Source organism: Hippocampus guttulatus, chromosome 23 (genome assembly GCF_054856545.1).
Source record: "Hippocampus guttulatus isolate MCC_2025c chromosome 23, RoL_Hgut_1.0, whole genome shotgun sequence".
NCBI lineage: Eukaryota > Metazoa > Chordata > Actinopteri > Syngnathiformes > Syngnathidae > Hippocampus > Hippocampus guttulatus.
In genome coordinates this window covers 3,274,244-3,284,796 of record NC_141283.1, presented here as the reverse complement: position 1 = coordinate 3,284,796, position 10,553 = coordinate 3,274,244, and the positions used below count along the sequence as shown (strand labels likewise).

At 44.5% G+C, this 10,553-nt stretch overlaps 2 protein-coding genes and 1 non-coding gene across 3 annotated transcripts; 1 reads left to right on the top strand and 2 right to left on the bottom strand.

Moving 5' to 3' along the window:
* Positions 1 to 241: 241 nt before the first annotated feature.
* Positions 242 to 313, bottom strand: trnaa-ugc (transfer RNA alanine (anticodon UGC)). The gene has a single exon. It is a non-coding gene; the product is annotated as a tRNA-Ala (tRNA).
* A 399-nt stretch (positions 314 to 712) lies between these two features.
* LOC147185748 (dynein regulatory complex subunit 4-like) lies at positions 713 to 2,630 on the top strand. The gene has a single exon (XM_086104489.1). It carries the CDS (start codon positions 816 to 818, stop codon positions 2,628 to 2,630), a length of 1,815 nt encoding a protein of 604 aa, XP_085960615.1. The 5' UTR covers positions 713 to 815.
* A 369-nt stretch (positions 2,631 to 2,999) lies between these two features.
* Positions 3,000 to 9,948, bottom strand: LOC147185747 (dnaJ homolog subfamily C member 5-like). The gene is made up of 7 exons (XM_086104491.1): positions 9,761 to 9,948; positions 7,321 to 7,477; positions 6,849 to 7,062; positions 6,580 to 6,736; positions 5,673 to 5,884; positions 5,433 to 5,460; positions 3,000 to 4,927 (listed from the first exon to the last, which is right to left on the bottom strand). Exons 2-5 carry the CDS (start codon positions 7,461 to 7,463, stop codon positions 5,676 to 5,678), a joined length of 723 nt encoding a protein of 240 aa, XP_085960617.1. The 5' UTR covers positions 7,464 to 7,477; positions 9,761 to 9,948; the 3' UTR covers positions 3,000 to 4,927; positions 5,433 to 5,460; positions 5,673 to 5,675.
* Between the last annotated feature and the right edge of the window lie 605 nt (positions 9,949 to 10,553).

Here is a 10,553-nt window from a genome sequence, read left to right as displayed (position 1 = left end):
GTGTCTTTGTCGTATTTAAGATGAAAGTACATGTTCACTTATATTCTGAATAAAGCGGTCGTTCAATCGTTGATGTTTCCAAACCTGCTGAATAAAAAATAGTGAAGTGGGCCGCATATCGACTGTTTGAAACAAAATCGATGGAGGCTTGCAGGTCATGTTTTGTTTGTGGTGTTAAATGGTTGGCAAGACTATAGAGTTTTGATTACACCGTGATTACGGTTGCGGGAAAGAAAAGGAGTGGAAATGCCGGGGATCGAACCCGGGGCCTCATACATGCAAAGCATGCGCTCTACCACTGAGCTACATCCCCTTACAAACACACTGTGAAATTACATGAATTTATCACATGATAGATAACAGCCTAAAATTTGTTTAAAAGGGTGGGGTAAAGACATCATCGTAGAATGAGTTGATCATAAATTTGTATGGTTTTCACAGTCGTAACGGCTGGAATGGGACCAAACTTGGGGAAGTGACCACAAACACAGGGAGGGACATCATGAAAACTCCACATTAAAAGACCGGAGTGGAGATTGGAACGCTGAACCTCCCGATTGCGAGTGAAACATGTTCACATTCGTGCCAAAATAAAGTAGATGACCCTAAAGGTAGCCATGACACGTATTTTACTTGTCGAAAGGAAGCAAAAAGGCACGACTTAAGCAGTCAGGCAAGCTTTGATGATGTCACTTGTGTCATGCATGTTCAAAGGACGGCACCGTTCCATCATGTGCGAGGGATTTTGGCTGTTTCCTGCTATATGTAAACGAATAAGCTATTCTTAAAGATATACTATTTTTTATGAATAAAAGATGCCTCCCAAGAAAGGCAAAGGAGGCAAAAAGGAGGGCAAGAAGGGGCGCAAGACGCCCAAAGCACCAGCGGAGCCGGAGCCTCCGCCCGAACTACCAGAGGAGGTGAAGGCCCTCATAAGACAAGTTGAACAGCTCCAAAAAGATGTGGAGACAGAAATGAAGGAGAGAAACAAGTTCCAGCTGGAAGTGGACATGTTGCGCACCTTCTGGGAGGTGACGGGCCAACAGCTGGAGGAGACCAACGCCGACTACGTCAACCTGTACAACGAAATCGAGACGGACGAGCTCAACCACCGACAGGACATCAAAGAGTACTTGGGAGAAATCAAGCTCTACAAGGAGGATCTCAAGAAGCACCAGAAAGATTTTGAAAAACATGTGCTTAAGGTCGACGACATGGAGGTCAAGCCTTATGAGAAGGAGCGTGCCGAAATGATACTGGACGAACAGCTGGACATCGAGGACACGGTCAGCACGCTGAAGGCCAAGCATAACGAAGAAATGGCCAGGAGAGAACAGGAGATGAACGAGAAGCTCCTGCAGACGGAGCAAAAGTACAAGAAGAAACTGGAGCTCCTCCAGCATGACCTGACCAACAAGGAGAAGACCAAACTGAGCGAGAGGGAGTACTACTGGAGTAGCCTCATCCACAGTCTGCAACAAGATCACGACAAACGCTACAGCGAGTTTGACGCCTTCCTCAATGAGTGCAAGAAGAAGGACCTGTTCCACAAGGACAAGCTTAGGAAACAAATCCAAGTCTTTGTCGCCACGGAGGAGAACAAAAAAGAGCGCGTGGATGGATCGATGGACGTCAAGATGCTGAAACAAGAGCAAAAAAAAGTCCAGGCGCAAATTATCAAAATCCGCAAACTCTTGAGGAACCCCATCATGAAGAAGCACCCCAACGAAACCGTCAAACAGCTGGAGCTGAAGCGCTTGAAGCACGACTACGACACGCGCGATCAGAGGGTCAAGCAACTCGAGCGGGACATGGACGAGATGCGCACTAAGTTCCCCGAAAACATCCTGGACATCCAGCAGAAAGCCGAAAAGGAACACGCGGAGCTGAAAGCCAAACTAGCCACGCTGACGGAAAAAACCCACAAGCTCCAATCTCTGGTTTGCTTACGACTCTTCGGTATCGACCTCCTCGCCACGGGTGGACCCGTGATCCAAGCGGTGGACTACCTGGACTCGAAGGAGCAACACTGGAGCCGGAAAACCAGACTCAACCAAACGGTCACCTGGCAGCTGCAAAATGTGAAGGAGCTTCTTCTGAGAGACGTGGAAACCGCCGTCAAGGAGAGGACGGCTCTGACTAAACTCATCAACGAGAAGATCGACGAGGTATTCCAAGCCAAGACGAAGCTCCAAAAAGTCTCATGGCAGCTTGAAGTGGCAACGCAGTCCGAATCCGGGAAAGGCGTACAAGATTCCGCTCCACTGCCTTTGGAGTCGCCGCTCCACCTCCTGGATGACCGGCAGCCAATGGGCGGCCTGATGGGGGAAGTCGTGAGGATCGCGTGCAAGAAACCGGGGGCTACCTCGGAAAACAGGTTAAGTTCCTTGATGTTTGATCCGGTACTGGACAGGCAGCTGAGGAATAGCAAGGAGCTCCTGCAGAGTCACGCCGAGGTGGCCACCAAGAGGAGGACGCAGCTCATCCTGATTTTGAACGACAAGACGCACGAGCTGCACGGCCTTCATCGCAAAATCAAAGAGACCAACAAGGAGCTGGAGAAGCAGAAATTAGCCTCCGACCGGAATCTGAGCGTGAAAGGAGCTTTGCTGCAGCGCGCCCAAATGTGACGAGTATTGTGTCCATCTGGTTGTTTTTCCCTTATTTAAAAAAACAAAACAAAACAATAAAACATAACAAAATGAGGAATATATTCATCTTCCCCTGTATGTATATTCACATATTAGAGTCCCTAGCAAAAATGTTTTCTACATTTTGACACGCCACAGCAAAGAACCCCTAAAACATGCCAATTTCACTGTGGCAAAAAAAACAACCCCACCCCCAGCAAAAATAGCTACAATTCTTGATTGGTGGCTATTTTGATGAAGGCAACATTAAAACCTGCACAGTTTATATGCTAGCATCACAAATAGACTGAAAAGAGAAGAACATTCAAGAGGTGCCACCTACAGGGCAGGAGGTGAAACACATGCAAAAAAATTATATATATTTTTAATTTGGTCAAATTGCAGAGCAAACACTTAGATGGTCAGTTTTAATTCGGTCAGCTTATTGTTTCAAAGAAATGTTTTTTTTTTCTTTTTTTTATGATGAAAGAAAAGATGTCCCAACTTTTAACTGCGGGCTGACCATAAAAATGCTAACAGGTTAGCAAAGTGCCACTTGCCAAACTTTCTTTTTCACATAACACAGAAATAAAAATTATTTACACTTGAAACACATGAATAAAAACATGTTAGCAAGCCTGTTTTTTTTTTTTTTTTTTTACTTATTTACAACAAAAATAAGCATTTTTTTGTGGTTTGCTGATGATGTCATAAATGACCAAAATGTTGGCTGTGACTTTTTTTCCCCCTCCAATACTGTTTCGAATGAGCAACATTTACACAGTTTAAATGTCTAAAAACTCGTCAGGTTTAAGCTCTGTTTTAGCAGCGAACTTCAAATTGTGCTCTTCGGCAGCATAGATACAAACATGACTAACAACAACAACAACTTTCACTAATGATCTCAAATGTTGGAAAGGTTTCTTTTCCTTGCGGTTTCCAACATGACAATGGCTCAACTGAAAAATGCTGGTTTGCTTACAAATGGGCGATCGTTTTTGCATAGTGACGTTTAACACCATTGCCATTATATTGAGAGATCGGTTTGGGGTCGAAAATGGGGAAAATTGGGTTGCCACTTCTGAAAGGTGGGGGGATGGAAAAAAAAAGGCTTTTCCTCAAGTGTCTGCTGTACTTCTTGTTCAAGGCACAACACGCTCAGGAATGTTCTAGAATGTGGCATTGATTTCAGAATGGGGGGTGGGGGGGGACAATTTCATTCAGGAGTAGATTAAGATTCCTCTGACGAGAAACTGAAAAAACACTGTTCTGTAATGTAAACAGAGCGACGGCAACTAGCTTAGTGTAAGCCGTGTCAAAGGTGGAAATGACGAGGGCCTCTTGGAATCGCTTCTATTGAACAGGAAGTCGGCCATTTTGGGCGACTTCCTTCATCTTTGGGAAATTCAAGGGGGGGAAAAAAATTTGCAGCTTCGTCAGTCAAGACCAAATTGGTTGGACCTGTTCTTGAAAGTCTCAAGTACCCTGAAATTGATCAGGGAGTCGGCCATTTTGGTTTGAAGCAGCCATTTTGGGGAAACTCCAGGAAATTCATCCAAATGAGCCCCAATCAGGCACGATATCCTGGATGGGTGACCCCAAACTTTTTTTTTTTTGGACACATTCTAATTTGAGCGTCATTTGCAAGCCCACCCCCGCCAAAAAAATAAAAATAAAATAAAAAACATGCGTGGGGCCGTTCATCACTACTAGTAGCTCTTAGTGTTTTTTTTTTTTTTTTTTTTGTGAAATGATTTGGGATGCCGTTGCGATGATACTGTTGATGGCAACAGAGAAAACCTGCTGGCACAGAGCAGATCTTATGACTGTCAGTAGGGCTACATGGAGCTCCTGGGAGGAAAGGTTCCGTTCATTTTACAGTCCGTTGTAGTGGTTCGGTCCATTTGCTGGTTGATACTTTTGTTTGCAGTGAGTGGCGCAAAACAAGCAAAACAAAATAAGTGTTTGGGAGCAGATTCTTCATGTCTCTATAGAACCAGCGCACATGCATCATGATTTAAAAAAAAAAAAAAAAGCATGCATGTTAAAACTTTCCATCAGTCCCCGCCTCACAAAAGAGGTGACGAGGAAAGTGGTCCGTTCCCCTCTGAACGGCGTCGTGTAATTTCCTGCTCATTCCCGGGAAACAAAAAAGCACCGTGTGGGGGATGAGATGGAGGAAGAAAGACGCGGGAGGTCCACAGAAGAACAACAAGAAGCAGCTTTCCCTGCAGGAGGGCCAGCATGTCAGGAATCAGGGCGGTGGTCCGGTGCGAGCCGCATGGGAAGGAAGGGGGCTTGCCAGGAAGGAAAAAGTCGTTCATTACAACTCAGAATCAATAAAGAGGCTATGGAGATTAATCGCATGCTAATCAGGGTTATAATCCTTTTGGAATTTTCATTATAGTCCGTTTATATTTTGTTTTGACTTTTGAGAGCATGTTTTTATTTTTTTTCTGAAATGCTTAGTTTTTTATTACCGGTAGTTTTTTTAAATCTAAGGACTATTTGCCATGCAGAAGATTAAAATGGGATTTTTTTTAAACCAACAAAAACAAACAAAAAAAAAGATCTGTAATACAATAAACAATAAAAGCATTTAACTGCTTTTGGTATTCTTGGTTAAGCTTACAATAAAATAACGGTGAATATGCAACCCACATTGATGAATTTTTAAAAAATGAATAAGGCTTGTAACATTGAACACTGTCAATTTAACAAATTATTTTCATAAAACAAAAAAAATAAAAAATTACACAATAGACAATAATAATAATATTAATGGTGTAAATGATAGTGTACCTGCTTGCTCTCGTTGATTGTCATCGTCCTGCGGGAGGAAAGCACATGGAGCGCATTAGTTATCAAACGCATGAGGGGAACGCGTCTTTCGAGTTGTTCACGTGCACACACGCGTCGTTATGTTTCAATTGAATAATTGAAGCACGGCATTCAGTCAGTGGAACGAACACAAGGACAAGCTTCGTGAAGGTCGGCGGCGAGCAGGCAACGGATCACACAAAACGAAACGGCAGCTCTTACGGGTCATTTCGACTCGGGCAAACTCTTGCGGGGCTTCTCCTCCTCCTCCTCTCGATGCTCCGTCGTCGCCGCTGGCTGGGACGAGGGCGACAACCGGGACTTGGACGAGGGCGCCGGCGGGGGCGGCATGGGCAGCGGGATGGGTGCGCTTTTGTCGTCTGGGGTCTGGGCGCCTCCGCTAAACGAGGGCTGGCCTATGATTACCGTGTTGCCTGTTTTTGAAAAGCATTGTCGTTAGCATTTTTGGCCACGCGCTGTAGCTCCTCTTCAATAAAATATCGGGGCCACGGTGGGGTGCGACATTTCGGCATATCCAGCGTCAACTCGTCAATTACCGTATTGGCCTGAATATAAGACGGTGTTGTTTTGCATTGAAATAAGACTGAAAAAGTGGGGGTCGTCTTATATTCGGGGTCTAGACATTATACCCATTCACAACGCTAGATGGCGCCAGATATCATTGAAGCGAATGCTAAACCTGACTACCCAGGCCTAAGCGAACCCCTGTCACGAAGAAGAAAACTAAAAATAGCGGTAGCACGAAGAAGAAAAATAAAAAATAGCGGTAAGAAAGAAAAGAGACGAAAATAATAGAAGAGACAACAGAAAATGGAGAAACGTAGCGACAATCTGGAGAAAAGTGGGTCGAAGATCGGCCAGGTTAACCGGCAGCTGAGGAGAAGTTATGGTGTAAACTTCAAGATGCTTTTTCTCTCAAATATATTGTTATAATCATTTGTTTAAGATGTACTGTAATTATTTTCTGTATAAAAATTAATTTGGTGATCAAAAAGGATTTTTTTCAAACTTGAGTCTTGAAAAAGAGAGGGTCGTCTTATAATCGGGGCCGTTTTATATTCGGGCCAATACGGTATCTACCATCCGATCTATGTCGCAGAACGCTCACCGTTGTCCTGCTCCGCCTTGATCTGCGCCTCCAGGTCCTCGGGATCCACGTACTGGTAGCTGTCGTCCTCGTCCGGTGGCTTGCACTTGCCGCAGCAGAAGCAGCAGCAGCAGCAACAGCAACAGCAGCTGAACAGCGTGCAGCACAGCACCAGAACCTGCACGCAAACGCCATCAGGTCCTCGGTGTCGATCGATCACTCTGATTGGCTGTTATCTCCCAAAATCACCGATGGGGAGTCTATACATATGCGGGTGAACTCGTGCCCACCTTGAACCACCACTTGGACATGAGGAAGTAGTACTTGACGCTCTCCTCTCCAAACTGCTCGGACACGTACAGTCCCATGGAGCCGTACTGGTCGTAGATCTTCCTCTTGGTGTCATCGTTGAGGATTGAGTTGGCGTTGTTGATCTCCTTGAACTTCTCCGCCGCCTCTGGGTTGTCTGGGTTTTTGTCCGGGTGGTACTTCAGCGCCAACTTTCTGCCGGCAGAGGAAAAGTAAGGTTTCGAGCTATGGGGGGTTTCAGATCAGGGATAGGTAAAGTTCAGGTTTGAAGTCAGGGTGTTAAGAGCTTGACGAGCCGCCATTTAAAGTGGAAAAAAATTTTTTGGGGGGTGGGGGGGTTTTGGCTGAAAAAGAAAATATAGTGGAGAATGTGAGTGGGGTGGGCAGTACCAAACTTTGCTCGGGTTGAGTATTACGTCGTCTTAGCCTTTGTGAATTCACATGAGCGCTCACCTGTAGGCTTTCTTGATGTCCTCAGCCGAGGCACCTTTCTCCAGTCCTAAGACCTTGTAGACGCTCTCCCCCGCCGTGGACATCTTCCTCTGGGCCCGCGGGGCGTGGGGGTTGGCGTGGGCGTGGGGGTTCGGGTTAGCCATGGCTCACATCCACTCTATGTGACCACAAGAACACAAACGTATTTATTGGAAACCCACTGATGTATGTGCACTGCTTACACGAACAACATGGCTGCCAAAAGAGAGGAGCTAGAGTGGACGCCTGCACACTTTTTTTTTCTTCCTCAAATGCATTTGTAATCCGTTATATGTGGATTTTCGCAATCATGAATTCTTTATCTATCGTAAAGAGCAACTGACATTGCTGCTGGAAGGATTTGACCGCTCATGTCCATCCTCAAGGCACAGATTGTTTTGTGTATATCAAGAAAGGAGCCCAGGGGAAAGCAAACATGGCGTCGGCTGCCAAAGACACGTTGCCCATTTATTTCTGCATGATTACAAATGATATACAGTTCCAATATTTACGAGAGCAAAATGTTTTGAAATTTGCGGCACCGATACAGCTATTGTATTACTGGTCGTCAGAGCGTGTACCGAATGAAGTAGCCACCGAGTGTATCACACACAAACGCACACACACACACAAACGCACACTCACTCGTCATTAAGATAAGAAGATTACATTTTGCTGACCTCTCACTTAATGAGCAGGTGCATCAGCGTCTGGTCACAAGGTCACAAAAAACACACACAGACACACACAGACACACACACACACACACACACACACACAAGGCCCCCCCCCCCCCAAAAAAAAGATGTAATTCAGCTAGAAGTGTGGCGCGGGAATTCCTGGGCCCCTTTGGGTCAACTGACTGCCCTCTGAAAGCGTATCAGTCATGAAAAGTTGAACTGAGAGAGAGCGAGACGACAGATCAAGAAGACTGTTGTTTTAATCAACCCCGTGGCACACAAACACACACACACACACACACGCCCAGATGGTTGCGCTCACGGGCACCCACTACTAATTTAACATCATTAATGTGCTCTTACTACTACTATGCTATGCACCAATTAATCAGACAGATGACAGGGAGCGGTGCATTTGTATGTGGTTGTTTTGAGTCTTTTGAACATTTGAGCAGCTAAATTTAGCTCATTTTGAAAAGCAGCAAAAAAATAAAAAGATAAAAAGATAAAAAAAAAGATATCCAAAGAAATATTTATGTAAAAATAAACCTCAAGAACCTTCACTCTTAACAAAATACTAAGACCGTACAAGTCCATTAGAGATGCAGAGTCACCATAACAGCCCAGAATAATATGTACAAATGTTGAAAGGCTTAATCTCTGCTGTTTTATTAATCTGTTGGGCTCATGTCATTGAGTCACAATGAGAAAATTCCGACCCAGGTTTTTGGTGCTTCTAAGATGCAAATATTTTTAAGGGCTCGCCAAGCTTCACCTGCACAACGCTTAAAAAATAAAATGGTCCAATTTACGACTTGAGTCTCGAAATCCTTCATAAATCAGGTGACTTGTATTGCTGAGCTCATACAAGTGTACTGTTCTTCATACTTGTGCAGACAAACAAGGAGATTAAGCGCCTACTTGAGTGTCTTTCATAATTAGGTGCTGCTGATTGGCAGGCCGACGAGTCGGGGGACGGTGCAAGTCTGCCTGCGAGGTGACAAAGCCTCAAGGCTCGCCCGATTAATTAGCTCGTTGTGATAATTTTGAATCCGTTATAAGCACGAATGGCTAACCTTAAAGATTCCACCGAGGGGTAAATTGTGCGTTTCGTTCTGACTCGACTAATGGGTTGGAAATAACTGTGGCGGACAGATTTGACGGTGGTCATTTTCGCCCATGCCCTTGCCTGGCTAGACCTAATCCTCCGGCTAATGTTAATCTCCCGGCACGTTGACAATTAACTACTTTCTATTATTCCCCTTGAAGACAAATCACTGTTAGTGAGAACTTCAATGCAGTATGATGGATTAAATAAGTATTCGGGTCCTAGATAGTACCACCAACTACTTTGGTGGTACAGATGGTACCACCAAACCGGTTTAGAATCGTTCATAATTAAACATTCACTCGACTAAAGTGTGCGGTAAAACCGTCAGGAAGGAATGTTATTCAAATGTGTTTAAACTAAGTATCATCTTAAATGCGGCAGACATCTCAACGTTAGGCGCCTTTACATCATTTCTTCTCACCAGTGGCATTAAAGTGTCGACATGGATGTTCAACAATAACTTAAAACCAAAACAAAAATAATCGGCACTTTATTTGTAAAAGACTGTTTGAAGCGCAAATGAAACTTGAACTGTCACGATTTTTTTTCAATATTTTTTTTGAATGGAAAAGGCCTCTCCTCGACCGGTTAGCATCATGCTAACTAGTGTGTTTGGGTGTGCGTGTGTTACCTGATGTTAACTGTGCGCGGTGTGTCTCGCCAGGATGCTAACTGGATCATCTGGTTTAGTGTCCGGACACCCAGTCATGGGCTCGGTGCCGCGCGGGGAAGGTCAGCCGGGGTCGAGTGTTCATACGGCGGCACCCTTAACCGAACCGAGTCGGTGAAATGACAGCTCGCTCTCAAGATCTTTCCAGGGAATGACGTCGTGACGCGTTCAATGTCACAACGGAAAAATTCGTCACCTGACACTCGTCGCATTCGCTGGAGTTCAAAAATGAGCGAAAAATAAGACAGGTGGAGATTAGAATGAACTCAAATGTCATTTATAGTAGGGTATTATCAAATTGAAATTATTTTCCCATGACAAAATAACTAGAATCAGGGGTAGTTGGCACCTTGCCCGCTACCCTCACAACAAATGCTTAACAAAATGGATGCAAAAAAAATAAAAAATTTGTGTGCCTTTAAGGGGCGTGGCTTATTATTTGACATCAGGATCCTGGATTCTGTCCTGCTGGCCATTTACCTTGTGGTTAGTGCCTTCCCCCTGCTCCTTGTGGTTGCATTTCGTGTTTGTCTGACATAGTCCTGCTCAATCTATGCCTACAGGTGATTGCATTAAAAATCCTGTACAGTGTTGATTATTTTGGTTACAATACAAAAAACAGTCACAAAATGTTAATATCATTTAGCGTTAAGATGCCTGATTTGAACGACTGTCCATTGCCATAATTACCAAGCAGCAAAGACAATCTTCATGCCACCTAACACATTTTTAAGTGTCAGATTCAACAACAATA

Bases quoted from the DNA above. Each gene is read 5' to 3' on its own strand.
- LOC147185747 (XM_086104491.1), bottom strand. From the start codon at position 7,463: ATGGCTAACCCGAACCCCCACGCCCACGCCAACCCCCACGCCCCGCGG. The intron at 7,063-7,320 runs GTGAGCGCTCAT...CTCTGCCGGCAG, and splicing joins GACATCAAGAAAGCCTACAG to AAAGTTGGCGCTGAAGTACC. The intron at 6,737-6,848 runs GTGGGCACGAGT...GTTTGCGTGCAG, and splicing joins TGTCCAAGTGGTGGTTCAAG to GTTCTGGTGCTGTGCTGCAC.
- LOC147185748 (XM_086104489.1), top strand. From the start codon at position 816: ATGCCTCCCAAGAAAGGCAAAGGAGGCAAAAAGGAGGGCAAGAAGGGG.